Source organism: Xyrauchen texanus, chromosome 44, assembly GCF_025860055.1.
Source record: "Xyrauchen texanus isolate HMW12.3.18 chromosome 44, RBS_HiC_50CHRs, whole genome shotgun sequence".
NCBI lineage: Eukaryota > Metazoa > Chordata > Actinopteri > Cypriniformes > Catostomidae > Xyrauchen > Xyrauchen texanus.
This window is the reverse complement of record NC_068319.1, coordinates 11354958-11381639: the sequence shown is the minus strand read 5'-3', so window position 1 is coordinate 11381639 and position 26682 is coordinate 11354958. Positions and strand designations below refer to the sequence as shown.

General features: G+C 37.4%; 1 protein-coding gene across 1 annotated transcript in view; it reads left to right on the top strand.

The window, feature by feature from the left end:
* Nucleotides 1-3724: 3724 nt before the first annotated feature.
* Nucleotides 3725-26682, top strand: part of ppm1e (protein phosphatase, Mg2+/Mn2+ dependent, 1E) — a 69802-nt gene continuing 46844 nt past the window's right edge. Inside the window, exon 1 of the mRNA XM_052117736.1 lies at nucleotides 3725-4050. Coding sequence (XP_051973696.1) covers nucleotides 3869-4050 — 182 coding nt within the window. The 5' untranslated portion in view covers nucleotides 3725-3868. The remainder of the gene's footprint in view (nucleotides 4051-26682) is intronic.

The window sequence follows — 26682 nt, the reverse complement described above, 5'->3', positions numbered from 1 at the left end:
GTCTTGCACTGAGGAGAGGCTTCCGTCGGGCCACTCTGCCATAAAGCCCCGACTGGTGGATGGCTGCGGTGACGGTTGACTTACTACAACTTTCTCCCATCTCCCGACTGCATCTCTGGAGCTCAGCCACAGTGATCTTTGGGTTCTTCTTTACCTCTCTCACCAAGGCTCTTCTCCCCCGATAGCTCAGTTTGGCCGGACGGCCAGCTCTAGGAAGAGTTCTGGTCATCCCAAACGTCTTCCATTTAAGGATTATGGAGGCCACTGTGCTCTTATGAACCTTAAGGGCAGCAGAAATGTTTTTGTAACCTTGGCCAGGTCTGTGCCTTGCCACAATTCTGTCTCTGAGCTCTTCAGGCAGTTCCTTTGACCTCATGATTCTCATTTGCTCTGACATGCACTGTGAGCTGTAAGGTCTTATATAGACAGGTGTGTGACTTTCCTAATCAAGTCCAATCAGTATAATCAAACACAGCTGAACTCAATTGAAGGTGTAGAACCATCTCAAGGATGATCAGAAGAAATGGACAGCACCTGAGTTAAATATATGAGTGTCACAGCAAAGGGTCTGAATACTTAGGACCATGCGATATTTCAGTTTTTCTTTTTGAATAAATGTGCAAAAATGTCAACAATTCTGTGTTTTTCCTGTCAATATGGGGTGCTGTGTGTACAATAATGAGGAAAAAAAATGAACTTAAATGATTTTAGCAAATGGCTGCAATATAACAAAGAGTGAAAAATGTAAGGGGGTCTGAATACTTTCCGTACCCACTGTATATATAAACATATATATGTGTGTGTGTGTGTGTGTGTGTGCGCTAAATTGTTGTCCTGGAGCTCGGAGTAGCACTTAGTCAAACTAATTGACAGTCTCCAGTCGTTAATCATGCCACTTTAATTGTATGGCAAAACTTTGTGCCATAATTTGTAATGAACAACATTTGTAACAATGTATTGAGTGATTTGGGCCTAATGAACCAAGTAAGAAGGCATTGTTTTGTATAGGTCACGTCAGACTGACTTGCTGCCTGTGACAGTATGGAGATAAAGAGCTTACTGGACACATTCACTTCTAAGTAACATCAATAATTCAGCCGCAGATTGCGCCTGTTCAATAACAGTATATCATCCAGGTTTCGGTTCACTCACAGTGTATGTGTGTGTAAAAAATAGGGGTTCATCACAGTAATTGAATTACACTCTAGAAAGCCAGCATTACATCAGCACAAAGATAAAATATGATCACTTTACCTCATAGTTCCTTGCAATAGTAATTTAGATGCACAATAAATTAATTTACTTAAAGGGATAGTTCACCCAAAACTGAAAATTCTCATCATTTTCTCACCCTGATGCCATCCCAGATGTCTTTCTTTCTTCTGCTGAACACAAACAATGATTTTTAGAAGAATATCTCTGCTCTGAAGGTCCACACAATGCAAGGGAATGGTGATCAGGCTGTTTGAAGCTCCAAAAATCAAATAAAGGCAGCATAAAAGTAATCCATAAAATTCTAGTTGTTAAGTCTATGGGTGCATCTCAATCAGTTCCCTAGTTCAGTAGACAGGGCACTGATCAGCGAGTCGGCCATTTCTAGGGCTGTCTCAATCGAAAAATTGTTCCAGTGCACTGAAACGTTTGCTCCCTAAAAAATCCCGCAATGCACCATAAAAACCATTGAGCATCGTTGCTCAATATGTTCCCTTACCGGAAAAGTATTCATGTCTTCTGAAGTCTTTCAAATCTTTAGAAGATGAGCACAAGTGTATATATTGTGTCAAAGCCTTATTTTCTCTTTAAAAGAGTCTTTCCTCTATAATGACCATGGAAGGGAAACAATCTTTTAAATATTAGAGTTGTTAAAAATAGGCTTAAAATACACATATTTAGATTTTTATTTCTTTATTTAATGTCATTTTTATTTCATAATAACACTATACTTTTGAATATCTTCAACGAAAATGAACGATAGTGTTATAAATACAGCAATGATGCTGATTAATAACAGGTGTGCATGAATGTGCAAGCTCTTTATCATGCTGCAGGTAATTGGGTCATAAGTCTCCAAATGTTCAGTGGATAAACACCCTTGCCAGTGCCTGAATTTATGTTCATAATATACTGATTCACGACATTTTGAGCTATGGAGCTGATTAAGATGCACCCTATGTCTTCAGAAAGTCATTGAAAGTCAGTGGTGACTCAGGCTGTCAGTCCCTAACATTCTGCCTAACATCTCCTTGTATGTTCCACAGTAGAAAGAAACTCGTACAGGTTTGGAACAGCATGAGGGTGACTAAATATTACAGAATTTAAATTTTGGGGTGAACTAACCCTTTAAAAGCTATGTCCATGTGGAAGGAAAATGGTACACTGTGTTCTTGATTTTTTTAACACCCATGCAAGGCTCATAGACCATGAATGAATAACTGCTAGAGACTGAGTGCTGAGGTAATATCATAAAACCCCATGCTTTTTCAGGTGAGGACCCTGGATATTTCCACACAATCTCAACCGCTTTGCAGGACTTGATGTAAATAATCATCATGCTTTTATACTTGTTATTTGGAAGTTGAATATAACTGGTTACCATTAACAATTGCAAACAGCCATTGAGTACACACTGTGTATTATAGTGTCAAGATGACATGAACCAACAGGCTATAATTTCTGCCAATTTCAGAGTTGCTGTACAAAGACTAGGTCTGTAGTTCTTTACAAAAATTACAACCACATTCTGCCAAGATACCAGTTACTACATTAATTATTACACGTCTAATAATTGAGTGTAATAAGTGTAAGTGTAATAAGTGTAAGAAACTTTCAGAGCATAATCTGTTACAGTGTCATTTTGATTATGGTTACTCCATAATCTAGGGTTTTTGTTAGGGGTTGATAATGTGCTGAATAGGCCATTAATTGGCAACCCCCAGTTGAACTAATAATGCCTTGGAGCAGAACAGTTAATTCCCAGCAATGATCTGAAATCTACAACAGTTTATATTTTTAGCTTAAGCTCTAATGTCATATATAGGCTACATGCACACCATTTGCAACCAGCGAATCACTTATCGAGTTTTTCTACTGTAACATTTTCTCTCTGCTTGAAAGCCGTTGGAATATTTAAAGCTCAATAACGTGTTAATATAATTGTTCCATACAGAATCTGAGTCTCAATAGATCACTAGTATAGCCTAATTAGATGGGACACACACACACACACACACACACACACATATATATATATATATATATGTATACCGTTTGAAAAATGGGGACCTCGCTCTTAAACATGCAGACAAGAGTCATTAAAGAGAAAGCATAGGCTGGCTACGTCACAGGCTTTTTGTGCTGTGCTGACGTCATACTTTCATAATACTACGGGCATTATGGGTCTGATGGTCTTGCAAACAGGTTATTTTTTAACCAAATTGATATTCCCATACTATCGGTGTTTTAAATATAGCCCTTTGTCCCATAGAGGTATTTCGTTAGGGTTATTCATTAATTTATATATTATTTATCTTTTTTCTCCCTGTTTCCACCACCTTTTATTATATAGAGAACAAGAGCACATCATTCAAATAAATAAAGGAATAGCATAAACAAATAAATAGGCTATACTGAGTATTACATCTGAAATTTCCAAAAGTAACAAATTGATATATTAAAAAGATCAAAGTTTAATCTTAATTAATACATTTCGTGTATTCACCTTCCTTCTCCTTCATACGTTCATATCCCGCCTCTTCGTGACGTCACGCCTGTCCGTTGTGCACGAGAGACGCTCTCGCCTAAAATTCAATGTAGTGTAGACGTCTTGTCCGGCTCCAGCTGTCTCTAGTCTCTCCAGGAATGAGAAGCGATGGCCGGTTCTGCCAACGAGGAGAAAACCTTCAAGAGGTTCTTGGAGCTGTTCTTGCGGGAGATGAGGCCACCTCTCCAGGAGGACGTACCCCTACCTATGCGCCCCTTGACGGATCTCATCACGGAGGACGAGGTGGAAGGGGAATGCCTCGACCTCTGTCTCCAGCACCTGTGTAAATAGTTAAGTACCTATTTGTTTCAGTTACTACGTGTATAGAGTAATATTAAGACATGATATTAAAACCATTGGAGAGCGTGATAATAACAACAAATATGACCGAAGAGGGCGAAGGACAAAAGGAAACTATTGGAACTTTTCACGGGTTTACACTCATCTGGATCTGATCGTGTTTCCTACATTTCAACATTGGTTAAGTTTTACTCTTGGTCCATTTAAACACTAAAATTAGCTTTTTCCAAACCATGCTCAGTTCATGTAACTGGCTTATTACGACATCACTTTAGTCCTCAATGGCATGTTAATTGCTACAGGTGTGATGGTGGTGATGATGATAATAATAATAATTATTATAATCATAATTAGGAAAATAAAAATGGTGAAAGGATTAGGAAAAAAACCGAAAGAAGTATTTCTGAAAATATTTGTATTTAATTGCTTTTTAATGTATATAGGCGAGCAGATTGCCAACGCTCTTTTAATAGACAACACCCTTCGTTCTCAATACCGACCCCCTTAGCGGTCGTTCACACCGCACGCGTTGAGGGTCTGTCCGCGCTGTTTCTCAATAGTTTTTCTATGTAAGCATGCGCTTGACGGACTTGACCGTTGTGCCGCGTCTCGCGCAGGATCGCCGCGTTTTTTAGATGCCGCGTCAGGTTAAAAATAACGTCAACTTTTGAAAAACGCGTCTCGAAACACCTGCATTCTGTTGTATTCGTTGATATGGTTCTATCTTTTTTTTTTTTTTTTACCGCACAAACGTGTTCGTTCTGAACAGCCCCTTACTCCACAATCCTTTCTCTGTCATTTGCTCTCCTCTCTAATATGAGGACTCGTATTACCTCCTTTTTTTCGCAGCGCTACTACGTCATAATCATTTTGACGCAAACTATCTGCTCTTTGGTCATATTTGACCTCTGACATGATTCCACGCTTTACGTTTTTCACCCTAATTTGCGATTTAAGTGAGCATACGGCATGTTGCCAATATCGTGTACTGGACAGGGTTAATCGATTATCACGTTATAAATGAGCGCGATTGCTTTTGATTTCATGCATGTTCTGGCAAGACACGGTTACCTTTTTCTCTCTTAAGATGTTGGTAGCTGTGTGCTCCGTCGCCATATGCCGCGACACACCTGCCTATAGAGCTTCATATGGGCTTCAGTATGTTGTTCAGACATGAACATCCTGCCCTATCCTAGTGTAGTGTGTAGAGAGCAATATAATATCGCGGTGTTTAGAATTATAGCCGAGATCTATGTGAAGGGGTTACGTTTGATAAACTACGCCATTGGGTTTCTATAAATAGCCCATTCAAACCGAGCAAAATCTTCATACACAGCTGGTTTCGGTGAGAAATGTGTGTGCAAATGGCCAGATAGTTGCGTCTGACTCTTACTCTCAGTTGTTTAAACTGTTTCGTGGATTTATTGGTCTGGTTAGGTTTATTCACGAAGTATATTTCTGCATAGATAGCATATTGGTCCTCTTCAACATGTCTTCTAACTAGAGTAGAAAACATATTCATGGCCATAAACGGCAACGACATTAAGGAGTTATTATTCAGATTAGTGGATGATTAATTAGTGGACGTTTCTGACCGATTCTTAAAGGAATTGTTCACCCAAAAATGAAAATGTCATGATTTTCTTTCCCTCATGTTGTTCCAAACCTGTCCAAGTGCTGCATCAGCAACACATTACAAGACAATCACTGTCAGACATTAAATCCTCTGCTGTGAGTAATGTTCCTGTATTTGTGAGGTACTTTGGAGAGATTAAATTATTTTGCTTATTCTGTCTGACACTGCTGAAATAAATAGTTGCAGTAAAATAGCTTAAACTGCTTGATTTCGTGAACTAGATGTGTACATGCATCAATATCTTACAGTTCAGAATTTTGCAATGTGCAGCAAGGATCACCTTGAAGCACTTCGGTTAAATTGAAGCACGTCATTCTGCATTCAGGATGAGCATAAGCGGTATTGTGCTGCTCTGTATTGGAGCCTTACTTATTTCTTTCTTTTCTCACTTTGACATTTTTGTGCAATGTGTTGTTATAGTTATTTAGCCTAATTATTTGTTGAATATCCATTTGTTTCCATGTTAAGTTACCAGTTACCATAAAGTGCTGCACTTAGCGTCCATACATCCCTCTGAAACTAATCTGATCGGGGTCATGTGAACATAACATAGCCTAATAATTAGGGCTGTCGATTGAATGCATTAATTCAGTGCGATTAATTATATCAACAATAACGCATAAAAAAATTAACAAAATCATGTCCCTGGACCGTAATGAGGAATATCCTTACGGCTGAAAAATTCAAGCTTGGATTACCACCTGTTTTCTCCAGGGGGCAGTATGCGATACCTCAGCTGTATAGGCAACATGCAGCTTATACAGAAAAGAAACCACACTTACCAAAAACAAACAGCACAAAATTTAAAACACTTGATGGAGCCGAATGCGAGGATCTCAAGCCGTGTTTTTCTAAGTTTCAAACTATGTAACTAAAAATGGTATGTTTATGATGTGACACAACCAAAGTGAGATGCCCTAAAAGCCTCCTATCTCACTTTGGTGAAATAGAGTTGTTCCGTACTTAGAAAAAGCCTTATTATAAATCTTGTCTGATTGACGAATTCAGTTGCAAAATGGATTGCTGTGAACTGTAGGCCAATAACTGGCTTAAGTTTAATAATATGGAATTAAACAATATATTTGACCCTACACTCCTTTTTGTATTGTCTTATCAATGCTTTACTTGTCTGCCACAATTATGTAATTCATTTTAATTATCAGAATTGTATATTTATATATATATATATATATATATATATATATATATATATATATATATATATATATATATATTTTATTTTTTTATTTTTTTTATTTTGTTTTTACAATTGTTTAAATATAACTATATATAATTATTTAATGATTGAATAATTGTTAATTTAAGGGATTTCTCTTGAATATTTATATATGCGATTAATTGCAATTAATTTGATTAATTTATCGACTTACCATGTAATTAATTCAATTTAAAATTGTTATTGATTGACATGCCTTAATGCTAACTAGTCAACTAGTCGTTCATACAACCGACCGAGCAGTCGATTATAAAAATGTGTAGGTTTGCACATCCCTAGTTTGGAACAACATGAAGGTGAGTAAATAGTTATGGAATTTTCAGGTTTGGTTGAACTATCCCTTTTAAAGCCCCCCAATCTTGAAAGTTTGGTTACATCTTTGAAATGATTTGCTCAGTGTTTCAGTATCACCTATTTGACATTCCAGTAGTGTGTTGTCTATTAAAAGTATGTTGGCAATCTGCTTGCCTATATACCTTAAAAAGCTATTAAATACCATGTGTACAACCTACACTTCTATAGACCTTTTCATTTTTAAACGTACCATGTTTCTATCTGACAAACTTTGACCCCCACAAAGAGGTTATTGTTTTCTGTGTTTGAATTTCATTCTAATGTCAGCAGCAGGTTGCCACGGGCTGCTGAGATAATTGTTTTTGCTCATGCACAAACAACCATACAAATATTGTCAGGTGAATCTCGAGCTCATTACACATTCCTTTTTATTAAACAGTGCACAGTTCACTCAAATCACCAAAGTGTGTGTAGATACTTCTTGAGTGTTTACCCTAGGTTATTGACCTTGACTTGTGCCTGATCTTGAGGACCATGCTATATAGGGTCCTATTCGCCTATATTGATGTAACGAAGACGTAGGCTGGTTGGGATCCATAAGCAGTCTTTAATAGAACACACAGTAGTCGTACAGGCAATGGTCAAGCACAGGCAAACAGGAATAGAGGAGGTAGGAAGAAGCAGTGTGATGACAGGCAGGAGATCATGGCAGGCAGCAAACAATCGATAAACAAGGAGCAGGCAAAGGTAATATAGGGCAGGCGGCAAACTAACAAGGTACAGGAACAGAGCAGGGTCGAAACACGGTAGACAGAATATAGAACAAGGTAAACGCTTGGAATTGTAGCCGGAGCAAAACAAGACTTCGCAAAGTGTGTGAGTACAGAGTTCATTAAATAGTGGAAGGTAAACGAGAAACAGCTGTAGGGCAATCAGACCTAGGTATGTGGGTTTATGGGAAATGTAGTCTATGGTCAGTACTCCGGTGAATCTGATCTCCGACGGCTGGAGAGGGAGGCGTTCTCAATGTTCGTGACAATTGATGGGTGTTTACTGTTTTTTTGACAGTGTACTAAGCTTAATGACCTTAACGTGACTGATTGATTAAACCCTCTGGCACTGGAATGCATAATTATTTTGTAGTCATATCACTGTCAGAGTGGTTTATTAGTAGGGATGGGTCATGATGGTCTGCTCTGTCCAGCTGTCTTTGATCCCCTGTTGGCTTGTCTGTACAGCTGTTGTTGCACTTACTGGCCCTTGCTAACTAAGACTTGAAAAAAACATAGTGGCACTTTAAGCTTCAATTGATCTGTTGGTAAGAACATTTCTGATGCATTATTTTTTCCTCCCCTTTTCTCCCCAATTTTGGAATGCCCAATTCCCACTACTTACTAGGTCCTAATGGTGGCACGGTTATTCACCTCAATCCGAGTGGCGGAGGACACGTTTCAGTTGCCTCCACTTCTGAGACCGTCAACCGCGCATCTTATTACGTGGCTCACTTTGTATGACACCGTGGAGACTCACAGCATGTAACGGCTCATGCGACTCTCCGCATACCACGTGCCCCATTGGGAGCGAGAAACACTTTAACGTGACCACAAGGAGGTTATCCCATGTGACTCTACCCTCCCTAGCAACCAGGCCAATTTGCTTAGGAGACCTGGCTAGAATCATTCAGCACACCCTGGATTCAACTCACGACTCCAGGGGTGTCAGGGGTGTCATCAATACTCGATGAGCTACCTAGGCCCCCATTGATGCATTATTTTTTTGATATAATTAATCACATTGAATTTAAGTGTTAAATAGACAGCCTTTTTTTGTCCCACTCAATTACGAGCCTATATATATTTTTCTTAATAAATATGTTAACTAACCCTCTAAATTCAATTTCAAGTCAAACAGGAATACCTGTTCTATTTTGGTTGGCATTATAAGCTGACAGTGATGTTATCTAGCACAGCCTGGTGCAGTTGTTGATCACTGGTATATGGGGATGTGTGGTGTATGTGAGGCTAAAAGTGGAGGTTGGGAGGGAAGTTGTTTCCTCCACCTGTGGTGAGCAGGCCCTTCGAGCCCACAGGGAGTCCTGATAGACACTAATGGATAGAGGAATGCTCTCCTAAAGCTCATTATACCCCCATCTCTCACAGATGTAAACCACACACACATAGAGGAACACAAACTACACAAAACATAATTTTAGAGACTGGTGTTGGCCCACCTGATGGACATCACTGGACCCTTTCTAGATCCCCTTCAATTTGCTTATCGAGCAGACAGGTCTGTGGATGATGCGGTCAACATGGGATTGCATCATATCCTGCAACATCTGGACAGACCAGGGACATATGCAAGCATCATTTGTGGACTTAATTTAGACTTTCAACACAATTATCCTAGCTATTCTCCGGACTAAACTACACCAGCTCTCTGTTCCCATGTCTATCTGTCAGTGGATCACCAGCTTTCTGACAGACAGGCAGCAGCTAGTGAGACCGGGGAAATTCATTTCCAGCACATGTACTATCAGCACTGGTGCCCCCCAGGGATGTGTGCGCTCCCCACTACTCTTCTCCCTATATACCAATGACTGCACTGGCAAGGACACCTTTGTCAAGCTCCTGAAGTTTGCAGATGACACTACTGTCATCACCTCATACAAGATGACAATGAGTCTGTTTACAGAAGGGAAGTTGAACGGCTGGCTCACTGGTGTAGTCAAAACAACCTGGAGCTGAACACGCTCAAAAGAGACATGGAGATGATAGTGGTCTTTAGGAGGAACATCACAACATTGACCCCATAGTGAAAAAGGCCCAACAGAGGTTGTACTTCCTTTGCCAGTTGAGGAAGTTCAACCTGCCACAGGTGCTGCTGATACAGTTCTCAGCAGTCATTGACATATATATTTTATTTATTAATTTGTTTTTGTGTTCCTATATATACTTATTTTGTATTCACTTTTTAATATATATATATATATATATATATATATATATATATATATATATATATATATATATATATATATATATATATATATATATATATATATTTTTTTTTTTTAATTTCATATTGGGCACTGGAAGCTTCTGTCACCAAGACAAATTCTGTATGTGTAAGCATACTTGGCAATAAAGCTCATTCTGATTCTGAAACACAAAAACACGAGTGCCCACACACAAAAGACATGCAACTCTTTGACACGCAAACACAAAGCCCTAAGAAGTACCTGCGCTAAATAAGCAAACAGCATAGTACACTGCACAGCTGTGTCATGATAGAATCAGTGATGGAGGAAATATCTGCTGCAGGAGGAAGGATTTGCATGTTGTATCAAATCCCACTGTTACTCATCTGTGATGGCAGGAGTTTCTCTTTATGTTGAGGGTTCTCTTTTGGTGATTTAGAATTGGATTTGTAGAGAATTTGAGGTCTGGCACTAAATCAAGGTGTTGATTGTGACCTAAAAAACACATTAAAAGGATAGTTCATATATAAATGAAAATTTTGCTACCGTTTTCTCACACTTATGTTGTTCCAAAACAGTATGACTTTATTCTAAAAGGATGCCATCAAAAGATCCAATGAAAGTGAATGGTGACTGATGCTGTCAGTCGCTAACATTTTGTATAACATCATCTTTTGGGTTCCACAGAAGAAATTAAGTCATGGATTTGGAGTAAATCTATGATAGAATTTTCAGTTTTGGGTGAACTATCCCTTATATGAGGAATAAAATTCACTTTGATCTTTTGAAATAAAAAGAAAGCTTGATGTACTATGAAAACACAAAGCATCCTTCAGAACTAAAAACCAGAAACACATTTCTGTAATTTGATATTTTTCTGAGAGTAGCAGAACTTTCAAAGAGAAAAGAAATTAGGGCAGGATTTTATCAATCAACATTAAATTACTGTGTTAACAAGTGGCAAGATGTTAAAAAGTCTGCATTACATACAACAGTAGCATAAAAAAATGCCTGAATAATAATTTGGCTATGAGTTAATATTATTTTCCCTGCCCAGGGCCTAGGGGACATCAGCCATAAAAGGGAAGTCGTTTCAGAGTGATTATTTTTCTTTGGAGTAACATGCATTTATGAATCGTGCAGAATAGAACCAGTAACATCTATTAAAGGAATATTCCGGTTAAGCCAAGATAAGCTCAGTCGACAGCATTTTTGGAATTATGTTCATTTCCCAAAAAAATCTTATTTGGACTCGTCCCTCCTTTTCTTAAAAAAAAAAAAAAAAAAAGCAAATATCTGGGTTAAAGTTGGCACTTATAATAAAAGTGAATGGGGCCAATCCGTAAACATTAAAAAACTGTTTCAAAAGAATAGACATGAAACAAACAATATGTGTTAACAGTTTAGTGTGATAAAATCACTTACTAACCTTTTCTGTGTAAAGTTATAGCCAATTTTACAACTTTGTTGCCATGAATATGTAATGCTGTAAACCCTAAAACGACCAAAAAAATCTGCACTTAAAACAACTTTATAGCTCAAATAATACATGCGTTTTAACAGAAGAATTAATGAAGAAGAATTAAAGTGCTTTTATAAAATTATTAGCTTCACATTTCTGCCTTTTTAAGCCCTCCACAAATTGGCCCTATTCACTTCCATTATAAATGCTTCACTGTAACCTTAATTTTAGCTTTTTTTTAAAGAAGAGGAGGGACAAGTCAAAAATGTTTTTGTGGTAATCAACATTATGCCACAAATGCTGTTGATTGAGCATAGCTTGTGTTGAACACGGATTATTCCTTTAAGATAGTAAATAAGGTAAATCTTGAGTTCAACTGCTGTCCATTCATTGATTTCATTATCTTTGATCAGCATTACAGCTACATTTCCATCCTCTGATGGTCTGATCATGACAGCATTGATCCACTAATTAAGCAAAACAAATAGATGAATCACCTATCTGAAACAATAAGAACTAATGATGTATTTTTGTCCAGGTGTTGTCTAGATGAAAGGAAGCTATTTTTTGTCTGGGTTAGTGTAGCCACAGGCCCCCTTGGTATGGCATTAGAGTATGTTTCTCTTCAAGCACACTGACAGCAGCTGCTTTTCAGATGATCGCCTCACATACAGACTTTCTTTTGTAGAGCCATAATCAGATTTAGATTTATTTCAGGCTCAAAACAAGCATCTATTTTGTGCTGTGAATGACATATTTGTGTCAAATTTGTAATGAAAATGATATAAAGGAATATAATAATTTACATTCATATAAATTATATTTATTTCATAAATAATCTCAAACCTTAGAACCCAAATTATCAAAATGAAAACCCATATTATCAGGACACAGGCCCAAATTACTCTCTATGCAAGAAGGTAAAACACTTAAGCTAAATTTCTTGCATCATTGCAGAATGTTTAGAACATAATTCATAATACAGTGCAAGGAGATCTAGTTAATTTGGCGATAATTGCCTCAAACAACTGTATGAGTATCTTTCATGCTACTAACCTTGAACTTTGAAAAATCCCATTCTTCCTCAAGAGAATTCATTGTGTCATCGGGTTATGTGGGTGTGCTGTCTCAGACTAGTTAAACACTACAATTTATTTACTAATAACTGCTTCAAATCTGCAGTCTTCTTTGTGTGTACAATGCTCTCACCCAAAACTGATTGTATTTCTTCAGAAGACATGGATCAAAGCACATGAGTCGTATGGATTATATATATGCTGCATTTATGTCCTATGTTGGAACTTGGATGTTTTGGACCCAACTGACTTGCATTGTATGGTCAAAAACACCTAATCTACATCTAAATATCTTCATTTGTAATATGCATAAGAAAGAAAGTCATACGAGTTTGAGACGGCATAAAGGTGAGTATATGATGAGAGAATTATAATTTATTTAAGTATGCATAACAGGGCTGCACAATTGCAATAAGTACTTTCGTGGAGTATTTTCTGGCTTTATACTTGTCCTATGCATGTCATAATACACTTAGAATACTGTTACATCCCTGCAGCCTTTTAAACCCATGTGGCTTGTCTATTGCCTCTAATAGTATTTCATTTTCCAAGTAATAGCTCACAGCTGAAACCACAAAGCAACTTGAGGAATATTGATCAATAAATTGCCTCCCTGAGGTGCAGTACCATCGCCTCTAGGACTGTGTGTTCATTTCCACTGTGATCAGACCTGATACATAAGTGAACCGTGTGTGACTCCCCTCTGCTTGTTTTAATTTTGGCTGATGGCAGAATGAACTGGCCTCTGCTTTGACAGTCTATATAGACAAATTTAGATCTGCACTGGGACAAACAAGGCACATGGAGGTGGCCAAGGAGAGAGAGATGGTCCTCCAGGATTCACAAGTCATTACTTATAGACCTCCATTGGCATCCTGTGCTATTGTTTTTTTTCCTGTTACAAAATCACATTTACCAAAAAGTACCAAATATAATTTTATTGACACCGTCATACTACCAGTTATTTTCCAAATGTACCATGATACAACCATGGTATTTTTAGGAGTGCCTTAAAGTGCTTAGTACAATGGAATTTATCAAAGTATTGATAATGGTATTACCATATGATAGCACCACTCTACCATAGACCCACCAAAGTACTTTTTTCTAATGCAAGGAAGTAACATCTCAAAAGTCACAGTGTGCAATCATGTGCCATGTCCTTTTATGTACCTAATAGTTAAACACATTAATCTACACATGAAACAGCATTCATGGCCCATTTTACTTCTATTATGTGGCGTATTTCTGAGTAAAACTGTATTTTTCATTACAATTCAATGAAACATTTTGGAAGGCTATTTGACCGGGACATGTAGACTGAAGATCAAGTTCATCCTCGGGGTATCTCTACATATCCCAATGGTAATGCATCTTTTTTCAAATCTGTTGTTATTTTCTGTTATTACCATAACCTTTATGACTTTAATGTTAAATGGCATTTAATTACTGTCAACTATTGACAAGATTTTAGGCTGCATTACCTACAACAGTAGCCTAAAACAATGCCTAAATAACTATTTGGTTATTGGTTAAAGGAATAGTTCACCAAAAAAATGTAATCATCCTCATACTGTATCTTTCTAAGCCTGTATAACTTTCTTTCTTCCGTGTAACACAAAGGTTAAATTATTTGTAATTATAAGTGGCTCACAAGCTACATTTAACTAGCTTCTCTCATAGCGCTCATGAATATGTAAAAAGTAAATTCAGAGGCAGTGCAATTTTGACATTTTATTTGTTTTACGTTGACAAACAATTAAAAACAATATATGTGTACTGCACAATAACACCATAAATGTGTATAAAGAAAGTAAATAGGGTCGGTTTTTAAGTTCATGTTGACTTCAAATTGACCCAAATGCTCCTAATGCATACCTTTAGGAAGACTTTTGGAAACTAAAAGCTTTTTGGTAGAGAGGCCATTTTTGATCTGACTCTAAATTGTCATTCTGAATTTTGGTTAGTGTAATATACTACATTACTTTTGTTTTGTCCTAACATCAACAAGCTTTCCATCTATCATGCACAGAAAAAATAAACAGCACCTGTGCCAGGTTACGTAAGCCACTGACCACAAAAAAGCAAGCACTCAAAGTGTTGTGCAATGTTCTCCTGAGTCTAGAGTTGCCAGCATTGTCTCCCTGAAAGGTCCTTCAAGGTTGGATCTTCCTGCCTGTTTTTCATTTGTTTAAAAGAGGTCCGTCACCTCCTCTGAAACTGCTGGCTGGCTAATTGAATGGAAATATGATTGATTTCCGGCTTCTCCGCAGTCAATCCAGAGCAGTCAGAGCAATTCAGCTGAGTGGGTTGGATGGGGGCTCCTTTTATCTGTTTTGTGCTGGCACGCTCAGGTATGCCGTGCAGTTCGATGCACTTTTAAAAGGCAGAGTTCACCATTTAAGAAGAGTAGTGTGTTAGAAATACCAAAGATTGAAGCCCTTAATTAGGTATGACATTTGGAAGAATCATTGCGTTGTTATTATGTTGTTTCCTGGGATTCTTTGCATATACTGTATACTGTATATACTGTAGTACAGCTATGTCCGAATTCCCGTACTTTCATAGAATGTACTGAATTTGATTCCGTATATTCAGTACAAATTACTTGTTGACTCTTGATGCAATGTTTTTAGGAATGCTGGTGTTGAATATACATTCCTGTATACATCCAGAATACATTGCTTTATTGGTGAATCTCACAATCACTTTGAGATCACATATAATCCAAAAATGCAAAGATTTTTTTTTAGCCTAATTTGCTACTTATTTTATGCTAATTATACTTTTTAGCACCATTAAGATTATACCAGCAAAAATCAAGACAATACAACAAATACTACTCTGTTGTATACATTTTAATAATAATAATAATAATAATACATAATTACAAAATAATGTAATTATTATTTTTACAATGAAATAATAAAAATAATATTTTTTGAATTACGATAATGTGAATTTTGGGGGAGAATTATATGCATAATTTTCATAAAAATAATGTCACAATGCAAAAGTAGACTTCATTTTCTTTAAGCATTCACTGAGCACTTTATTAGGTACACCTGTACACCAATTTATGCATGTGATTATCTAATCATCCAATTGTGTGGCAGCAATGCACAAAATCACCCATATACGGGTCAGGAGCTTCAGTTAATGTTCACATCAACCATCAGAATGGGGAAAAATATAAAAATAACCTTGGCATGATTTTTGGTACCAGACAGGCTGGTTTGAGTATTTCTGTAACTGCTGATCTCATGGGATTTTCATGCTTAATAGTTTCTAGAGTTTACTCAGAATGGTGCCAAAAACATCCAGTGAGCAGCAGTTCTGTGGTCGGACCACGTCGAGCACTTTATTAAGACCATAGTGTTCCTAAATAGTTTTTTTAATTATTATTTATTTAAAATGTATTTATTTAGATTTTTAGGTAAAATACAACCCGGACATGTTCTTGACAGGACATTTCACTCTTTCTTTCTCTGTATTGTTCTGACCAGCCCTATGAGCAGGGCTCTCATGGGATGGAAAACTACTTGCTGTGGTAATCTGTTAATCATCAGGCTGTGCTGGGATTACTCTGGGTTGCCCCAGTATTGCGGCTCTTGCCCTTTCACTAGCGTCATCGAAGTGGTGCAGTGCCGCATGGCATGGCCTGTTCGAATCCTACCCTAGCACAGAGTCTCCCTACAACCCAGAAATCTATATATCCAAGTCAGAGTACACAATGAATGGCTTTAATGTGCTCTAAAGCCAAAAACCCAAATTTCGTGTCCTTTGGAGCCCTTTTAACTTCATATTAAAAAGTCATGTGAAGCTGAAAAAAAAGACACCTAGAACGGAACCATAAATAACTCAACACTTTTCAAACTGCTTCAGAATGTAACAAATATTTCAATTCGGAATTAATAATAAAAAAAATACTATTTAAATCAAAAATTAAAAAAAGTTACAACTTAATGGGATGCCAATTGTTTAATTCAAAGTTTATATTTAGAATTTAATTTAGAATTTTTACACGAACATTCATGTAAATAGCAATGAAATCGTTTAGTTATAATTTTTATTTATTAATTTAATTTGATCTGCATCATTATTTTTCATCCAATCAGAAGATGAAAGGAAATAAAGAAGAGGCTTTATTGTTCAACATGACTGATTCTGAAGCAAGCCACTCCATCACACATTTACCCAATTCCATCAAACCACATCCAATGGTTTCTCACGTTGTGTTTGACAGTGACACAACAACATGCGAAGATAGGAAAGCGCAACAAAATTAGTTATGGTTAGTAAGAGGGATCCTAGGTTGGACATGGCGGATAGTCAGTTAACAACTTTTTAACAAAATTTCTCGATTGAACACCCATTCCCAAACATACACCAACTATTTGCATAACCATGGCAGAAAAGATACTCAGAAATTAACTGATACTTATATTAGCTAGACATCTGCAACTCTCTGCAACTTTAAATGTCGGTTAACTTTAAGCCTTTCTTCAAGATTTTCAGTGATAAAGTGATAAGTTAAGTTATTGTTAAGCAAGGTATTTATTTTTCATTCTCCATCTTCCTTTTTCTGTTCTGCACCCCAGGCCAGAAGGCATTCCCCCTCTGACTATTTTTGTCATGTGACAAATGTTGGTAGACAGAGGGTGAGCGGTAGCTGTGAAGGTACCTCTTGATAAAATAAAATACAAAAATGAAAATGCATATTTGAACCATTTAAAATGCTAAGAAAATGTTAATTTAAATAAAAAAAAAATGATTTTTTTTTTAAATAAAATAGTGTACATCGATTCAATATTGTTTAAAATTGTGCTTTTGGTTATTTGTAAGGTATTACATTTACATTTATTCATCTGGCAGACGCTTTTATCCAAAGCGACTTACAAAAGAGGAAAACATAAGCGAATCATCTTAAGGAGACAGTGGTACGAAAAGTGCCCCATTACAAAGTTTCACTATCATCAGAATAGTATACAAAACAGATTTAAGTGCAACAAGAAATGTAAATAAATAATATTATTATTATTTTTTTTTTTATTTTTTTTTTTAAGTGGCCGGTTAAGTGCTTTTGGAAAAGATGTGTTTTTAGCCGTTTTTTGATGATAGAGAGTGATTTAGCTTCCCGGATTGAGTTGGGAAGGTCATTCCACCACCGTGGTATGATGAAACTGAAAGTCCGGGAAAGTGTTTTGGTGCCTCTTTGTTTTGGTACGACAAGGCGATGTTCCTTAGCCGACCGCAGGCTTCTGGTGGGAAAATAGTGACTGTTTTGTATGCCAGCATCAGGGCTTTGAATTTAGTATGTGCATGAACCGGCAGCCATTGGAGAGAGACAAAGAGTAGTGTAACATGTGCTCTCTTAGGTTCATTAAAGGCCAGACATGCTGCTGCATTCTGGATCATTTGGAGAAGTCTAATAGCACATGCAGGAAGGCCTGCAATGAGAGCGTTACAGTAGTCCAGTCTAGTTATGACAAGTGACTGAACGAGCAGTTGTGTGGCATGTACAGAGAGGAAAGGTCTTATCTTCCTGATATTTTAGAGTGTAAATCTACATGATCTTGCAGTCGTTGAAATGTGGTCTGTGAAATTTAGCTCATCATCAATGGTTACCCCTAGAAGAATAAGCCACTAGAGTATTATGGGAGTTTTAAAAAGTATGGAGTTATATAAGTATTTTGATGCCCCCCTCGTGTGGCACCCCTGCACAGTATGTCCAGATGAGTGCTTGTCATTAGCAAACGCAAGTACCACTTAAGGCTGTGTGTTACAGTCATTTTTTATGGTTTAGGAGTGTTGGTATGGAAAACACAGCAGATTAACTCTAGTGGCTTATTGTTTTTGCATAGTAGACATGAAATACCTTAAGAAAGTTGACATGTCCTGCAGTGTGCAGTGCTTTTCAATCTAGTTATTTTAAACTGTATTTTGCTAATTGTTTTGCACAATTGTTAAAAATTGTATTGCAATTTATTATTTGTAAATAATATGAATTATTATGCATATAGATTTCATGACCTCCTTAATTAAAAGACTACCTGGAATATCTGTATTATTTTAAATACAATTATTTTTCACACCACAGGACCATTTAAATGAACAAGTGAAGGCCAAAACAGCAGCTACAGCAATATGATAGAAGACACAAATGTTCATTAAATAATTACTTTATTAATAATAATCATGAAGAACCATTTTTCCACCAAGTAATACAGTTCATTAGTCTAAATGTAAGCTGGTTATTGTTGCCAAGAAAAATCGAAATGCATAAAATTCAGCTGATGTGCAGTCACGGGTTTGCAAATCACAGGCTTCAAATGCGGCTCATCCTGTCAGATTTGAGAGAAGGAGCTGTTTTATTATAGCCTACAGCTGAAGTCAGATGTTTACATATACTTAGGTTGAAGTCATTAAAACTAATTCTTCAACCACTCTTTTGCAACAATTGTTTACAGACAGAATGTTTTACTTTTAATTGACTATTTCACAATTCCAGTGGGTCAGAAGTTTACATTCTAGTTAACTGTGCATTTAAGCAGCTTGAAAAATTCCAGAAAATGATGTCAAGCCTTTAGGTTAAGCCTTAAGCTTTTGATAGGCTAATTGGAGTCAATTGGAGATGTACATTTGGATGTATATTAAGGCCTACCTTCAAACTCAGTGCCTCTTTGCTTGACATCATGGGAAAATCAAAAGAAATCAGCCAAGACCTCAAAAAACAAATTGCGGACCTTCAAAAGTCTAGTTCATCCTTGGGAGCAATTTCCAAATGCCTGAAAGTACCACGTACGTCTGTACAAAAAATATTACGCAAGTATAAACACCATGGGACCACGCAGCCTTCATACCGCTCAGGAAGGAGAGGCATTCTGTCTCCTAGAGATGAATGTAGTTTGGTACGAAAAGAGCAAATAAATCCCAGAACAAAGGACCTTGAGAAGATGCTGGAGGAAACAGGTAGACAAGTATCTATATCCACAGTAAAACGAGTCCTATATCGACATAACCTGAAAGGCTCCTCACCAAGGAAGAAGCCACTGCTCCAAAACCACCATAAAAAAGCCAGACTACAGTTTTCACATGGTTACAAAGATCTTACTTTTTAGAGAAATGTCCTCTGGATGAAACAAAAATGTAACTGTTTGGCCATAATGACCATTGTTACGTTTGAAGGAAAAAGGGTGAGGTTTGCAAGATGAAGAACACCATACCAACCGTGAAGCATGGGGTGGCAGCATCATGTTGTGGGGGTGCTTTGCTGCAGGAGGGACTGGTGCACTTCACAAAATAGGTGGCATCATGAGGAAGGAAAATAATGTGGATATATTGAAACTAAATAGCAAGACATCAGCCAGGTTTTAAGTGTAGTTTCCCACTACATTTAAGAAGGCTCGAGTAACCCCGCTGCTGAAAAATACCCACACAGATAGAACACTACAGGCCAGTCTCTCTTAATCCATTCATGGCAAAAACACTTGAAAGGGCAGTTTTCAATAAAATCTCTGCCTATCTCTCACAGAACAAGCTGCTGGATGACAATCAGTCAGGCTTCAAAAGTGGACACTCCACCGAAACTGCCCTGCTGTCTGTCACTGTGTGAGACAGGCGAAAGCTGGATCCAGATCATCCGTTCTGATTCTGCTGGACCTTTCTGCAGCCTTTGACACAGTCAACCATCTGATCCTACTCTCTATCCTCTCCACTGTGGACATCACAGGAACTGTGCTTGACTGGTTTAACTCCTATCTCTCAGGTAGGTCCTTTAAGGTAGCCTAGAGAGGTGAGGAATCCAAGCCACATCAATTACTTACTGGGGTACCTCAGGTATCAGTGCTTGGGCCACTTCTCTTCTCTATATACACAACATCACTGGGACCCATCATTCTGTAACATGGTTTCTCTTACCACTTCTACACTGATGACGCGCAACTCTACTTGTCTTTCCAGCCCAATGACACCACAGTGACTGCTCTAATCGCTGCCTGCCTGGCAGACATCTTGGCCTGGATGAAGGAACACCACCTGCAACTCAACCCAGCCAAGACCCTACTCCTTGTCTTTCCAGCCAAACCTGCTGTTGAACACAACATCACCATGCAGCTGGGTACGACTACAGTATTGCCTTCCAAAACGGTCAGAAATCTAGGGGTAACCATTGAAAACAAGCTAAATTTCACAGACCACATCTCAAAGACTGCAAGATCATGTAGATTTACACTACAATATCAGACCTTTCCTCACTGAACATGCCACACAACTGCTTGTTCAGTCACTTGTCATAACTAGACTGGACTACTGTAACTCTCTCATTGCGGGCCTCCCTGCATGTGCTATTAGATCACTGCAAATGATCCAGATTGAAGCAGCATGTCTTGTCTTTAATGAACCAAAGAGAGCACATGTTACACCACTCTGTGTCTCTCTCCAATGGCTGCTGAAAGATGCACGTATTAAATTCAAGACTCTGATGCTGGCATACAAAACAGTCACTGGGTCTGCTCCAGCATACCTAAAATCATTTCTGCAGAACTACACGCCCACCAGAAACCTGTGGTCGGCTAAGGAATGTCGCCTTGTCGTACCAACACAAAGAGGCACCAAAACACTTTCCCAGATTTTCGGTTTGATCATACCACGTTGGTGGAATGATCTTCCCAACTCCATCCGTGAAGCTGACTCACTCTCTGTCTTCAAAAAACAACTTAAAACACATCTTTTCCATGAGCACTTAACCAGTCACAAAAAAAAAATTATTCTCGTTGCACTTTAATCTGTTTTGTGTACTATTATGATGCTAGTAAAACTTTGTAGTATGGCACTTTTCATACTGTCTCCTTAAGATGATTTGCTTATTTTTTCCTCTTTTGTAAGTCACTTTGGATAAAAAGATGCTTTTATCCAAATGAATAAATGTAATTGTAAATTTAATTTAAAGCTTGTCGCAAATGGGTCTTCCAAATGGAACATTACCCCAAGCATACCTCCAAATTTGTGGCAAAATGGCTTAAGGACAACAAAGTCAAGGTATTGGATTGGCTATCACAAATTCCTGACCTTAATACGAATATTTTTGGTCAGAACTGAAAAAGCGTGTGCGAGCAAGGAGGCCTACAAACCTGACTCTGTTACACCAGTTCTGTCTGGAGGAATGGGCCAATATTGCAGCAACTTATTGTGAGAAGCTTATGGAAGGCTACCCCAAACGTTTGACCCAAGTTAAAAAAATGTAAAGACAATGCTACCAAATACTATCAAAGTGTATGTAAACTTCTGACCCACTGGGAATGTAATGAAAGTAATAAAAGCTGAAATAAATAATTAATTATTATTTGTTCAATATTAAATCATTATTATGACATTTCACATTCTTAAAATAAAGTGGTGATCCGAAATGACCTAAGACAGGCAATGTTTTCTACGTTAAATGTCAGGACTTATGAAAAACCATGTATTTGGCTAAAGTGTATGCAAACCTCTGACTTCAACCGTACATTAATAGGGGTCTTGATACAGTATCACTGCCATATGATGTAGAATTGCTACTTTTTAACTGCATAAAGGAAAAGCACATATACCCCTCTGCATTGTTTTTCTTTTTTTCTTCTACAGAAAAAAAAAGCCTGAATGCCTCTTCTGAAAGCTAAATATTTCTGCGTGTTCACACATGTAATGTTAAGCAAAGAAATTCCAAATTTACCTGAAGTTGTGTCAGTTGTTGAATTGTGAACCATGAGAATACAGCTTCTTTGTGGTTAAAATCTTTATCTTCAGGTGCATCAAGTGTTTTCCAAACAATACATTTTCTCTGTTAATGCAAATGGTGCACGTGTGCCATCATTTTAAATGTAATAAAACGAATTATTTTGTAGATTTTATTTAATTTTATTGTTATGTATTACGGCATACATACAGTTGTATTTTATGCTGAGAGGCAGTCTTTACATTTTTTTTGTTTAATGCAGCATTTGTAAAGCAGAATGCCAAAAGCAGTTGGCACATATAATCTCTTATAATCCTGACACTTGATGTCTCCAATCTGGCCATGCAAAATGAGTTTCTCTCTTCCTATATCTCCTTCCCTATTTTTCTTTTCTTTTTCTCCTCTACTCATCATTGGGAGTTTTCAGCTTAATTGTTTCGCCAGAAGTTTCACGACAGCTTTTACCTGGACCTGCTAACACTTGATTTGTTTGCACTTTGCATTTGAGTTTAGTTTTGTGGTAGTATTTAATCTTCAATATTAAATATTTTTATATATATAGTTTTACATATGATGGTATTCAAATTTCAATTTAAATATTTAAGGAAGTGTACAATTTCTGTGCCACTAGTGGCATAAATTAAAAAATAATTATTTCGAACGAGATTCCCAAACATTCCCCCTGTCATTAGTTGACAAACAGATCGCCAAACCCACGCCATTAATAAGCCAATATTGCTATATCGGCTTTGTATCCTCAAACAGAGCAATATTGAACATACATACCAGTGTTTACACTTTTTACAAGTTTGTCAAACATTCCCCCCATCTTCCAATGGTGGAACAAACAGATATTGAAAATATTACATACTATGCATTTAAGATTGTAAAGATATTTATGAATTCTGCTTGTCTGATATTCTTAAATAATATATACAGCAGAGCCAGTTAAGGCTTATTCACACTGGATTCACACCAAAAGCCCTATTTTAAATCAATGGGCATGGCCAAAAAGTTTTGGCACGCACTGCTCTTCTACTAGTCAAATTTAATTTTGAGAAATTTAAAACTCAGAAATATTAAACCAAATATATTTCTACATTTAAATTACACATTAAATGAAACGAATATATCATCAAAATATCTAAGTGGGGTGGTAAAAAAAAATCATACAAAATCCAAATATTTTACTTTACTTCCAACTTCTTCCACAGGCCTCTTTTGCAGGGACTTAAAAATCACTCTAAGACAACAGGTGAAAAATACCAATACAAATTAGATCACATATACAATTTGAAATATAAGCATAACAATCATAATAACTGAAAAAATAAACCATCACCTCTTGAAAGTTTAATACACATCTCATATATTTTTGTTGGCTACAACAGTGATTTGATGTTCTGTAATTTCAGAGTTTGGAAATAAATTTTATTTCCACCTGCTGGGGGAATTTCCAAACTGCAAATGCAGGATCTAAGTTTAGAATTTGCAATGAGATTAGACGTGCTTCTCAAATGTCTAAGCGCAATGATCTATTTCTCAGGAAAATAGCAAATGGTGCTTTGCGGCACTTCCTTTACATACGATACACCCCCAGTTTGCACGCATAAACCAACAGATAGCGCAAACACTCCTACCCTTGGCCACTTACCCTGGCACAAAATTTGCACTTAGAATTAGCGTTCTCATGAAAATCGGATTAGCGCGGTCAATTGTGCATAGTGTTGTGCTTAGTATGGTCAAGAGTCCTAAATCTTCAGTGTTCTAAATTTTGGCACAGAGAACTTTTAACTTTAATTTGTAACATTTAAAATAAGACCCTACATCTAAATAAACTTGTTTTCACCAAAATATCACAGTGCAATACAACCCACCTGTTGTATTGGAATGTTCAGCCAAATGATGGAGAGTTGCTAACATACTATTTTGTTCAGTATGGATATGGATCACCGCTTTGTGGAAAGTGTTCTGGTTTCATTAAATAACCTCTGAAAGTGACCTTGTAGAGGACAGGGAAAGTGAACTAGCTGGAGCAGATGACCCAATACAGTGTGCTGGTTTGCTTATGTGTATCCTCTCCCTTGATCATTACTCTCTACCTATAGTCCCTGGGCTATGGAACTGGGGCTGTGTGGAGGCAGAGGAGTAAGTGACCTACATTCCACCACTTCCGTGGATCTGGAGCTTTTCAGCTTACAGACACCTCATATTGGTGTGCTGGTAGCTTAATGGTTAAGGATGTGTGCTACTAACACAAAGACATCAGACATGAGTAGAGGTGACCAAAGGCCTGAAGATTTATGTAATTACAATCTTGTTCTATCCTTATTGTTCCATAGAGGCACTTAACCTGTGCAATGCTCAATGACTCTTCTCCATGCAATAAGTGTACTGCATGTTGCTCTGGATGGAAAAGCATGTTCTAATTGAAAACAAGAACTTTATTTATTTATTCCCTTTTTGTAAGTGTCCATACGTACAAAAAGTGTGATTATGGCTCCCGGTGGTTCAAAATGGTATTTGTGAGTGCTGGGTTGTTTCAGTACAATTGCAGAGGCTCATATGAAGCCCCTGGTCACTTATATTGTAGTTGTAACATAGCTGTAGAAGTCATCCAATGCAGTTTGGGGTCATGACATTGACCGCATTCTTGAGTGCACTAGCTTGGCTTCAGTTGAGTGAGCTTCAAGATTTCTTATTTGCCCAATAACAACTTCTCAATGTGACAGATTTTTGTGTCCAAAGGCTAAAGATACAGTATGGTTGCATCTTACAGTAACCACACACATCCATGGCTTTAATAGACCTTTTTCATATTACTGGGTTTTGGAATGTGAAACTAAACTATTGCAGAGTAAGCTTCTAGAGTGGGGAATGGGAGACCACAGCAAAAATATTTTTGCTTACCTTCTGCTCCAATAGTAAAAGAAGAATTTCACAATTACATTTCCATGATTTTCCACAAGAGAAACAAATAGGCAGCGGTGGATAATGATTGTCAGAAAAGAGAAGATGCAAATGTACTTTTACTGTCAGAACCTATTGCAGCTGTGGTTACTTTTTCGTTTAAACACATTTTAGAGTAATTTAACATAAAAGCATAATTTTATACAAATAATGTAAAAATGTAAAATCTAACAAAGTTTGCTCGATTATTGCTTCTAAATAAGGCGTAAACAAGTCATCACAGACTTTGAAAAAGGTCTATTGTCCGGACCAGAATCTTTATATAGTTAATCTAACCAGCAATCTGGTTAGCCAATAGTTGCACACCAGTATCACAATTGGCTGCAAATTAATATCATACTATAACTATCCTTATCTATAGCCATTGTTTCAGTTAAAAGACCAGCATAGTTGGTCACCAGCTAGTGTCCCCATCAGGGTTCTTGACTAGCCTAACCAACAAGACTTCCTTGGACAACCTGCTTCACAAGAATGACAATGCTTGTCAACCAGCTTCATCGTCTAAGTTTTGCTAATGAACAGCATGGCTATAATTTGTCCACCAGCTAGACCTGTACCAAATCTGTACTAAACAGCATAAACCAGTCTGGAACAGCATGGGTTTATATAGCGTTATAACATCAGGATGCTGTATAATAATCCTTTAATTAGCAAAATGTATAACAACAGACCAGTGATTATATTATATATTAGGACTGTTTTGACTCTCTAGGGTCTCAAAGCATATTTTGGCATCCCTGATAGCTCAGTGAACAAAAGCAGCATGGCAAGGGCATGGGTTATTGTCTAAGGGAGCAATAAAACTGGCACCCATTGCATTAGATGCCAAGATCCCTAAAGTTTAGGATACCTACACCTCACCCACTGACAGCCAGGTAGACTATGAATTTTCTACTATAATGGAAGAAATTAATAAAAAGTTTAACTTCACATCTGGGTCAGAACGTGATAAGGACTTTGTGGACTCCATGATCCAGTTCTGGCCCGTCAAACCCTCTTTATTTGAACAATTTAGTGTCTGACTTTTGGTGTAGTATGACAGTGGCTCCTGCCACCACCGAGAAAATCTGCATTATTTACACCACTGGCATCTACATATTTAATACAGTGGTAATGCTATTGACTTTCCAGGCTAACACTCCACTTGTACACAAAGCAGAGCGCCCCCGCCCCCCTGCCGAGAGACATTCTGCTGCCTGCTAGCCACCCCCTCAGCCTAGAATGGACCCCTGTGTTGCTTCAAGACCCATTT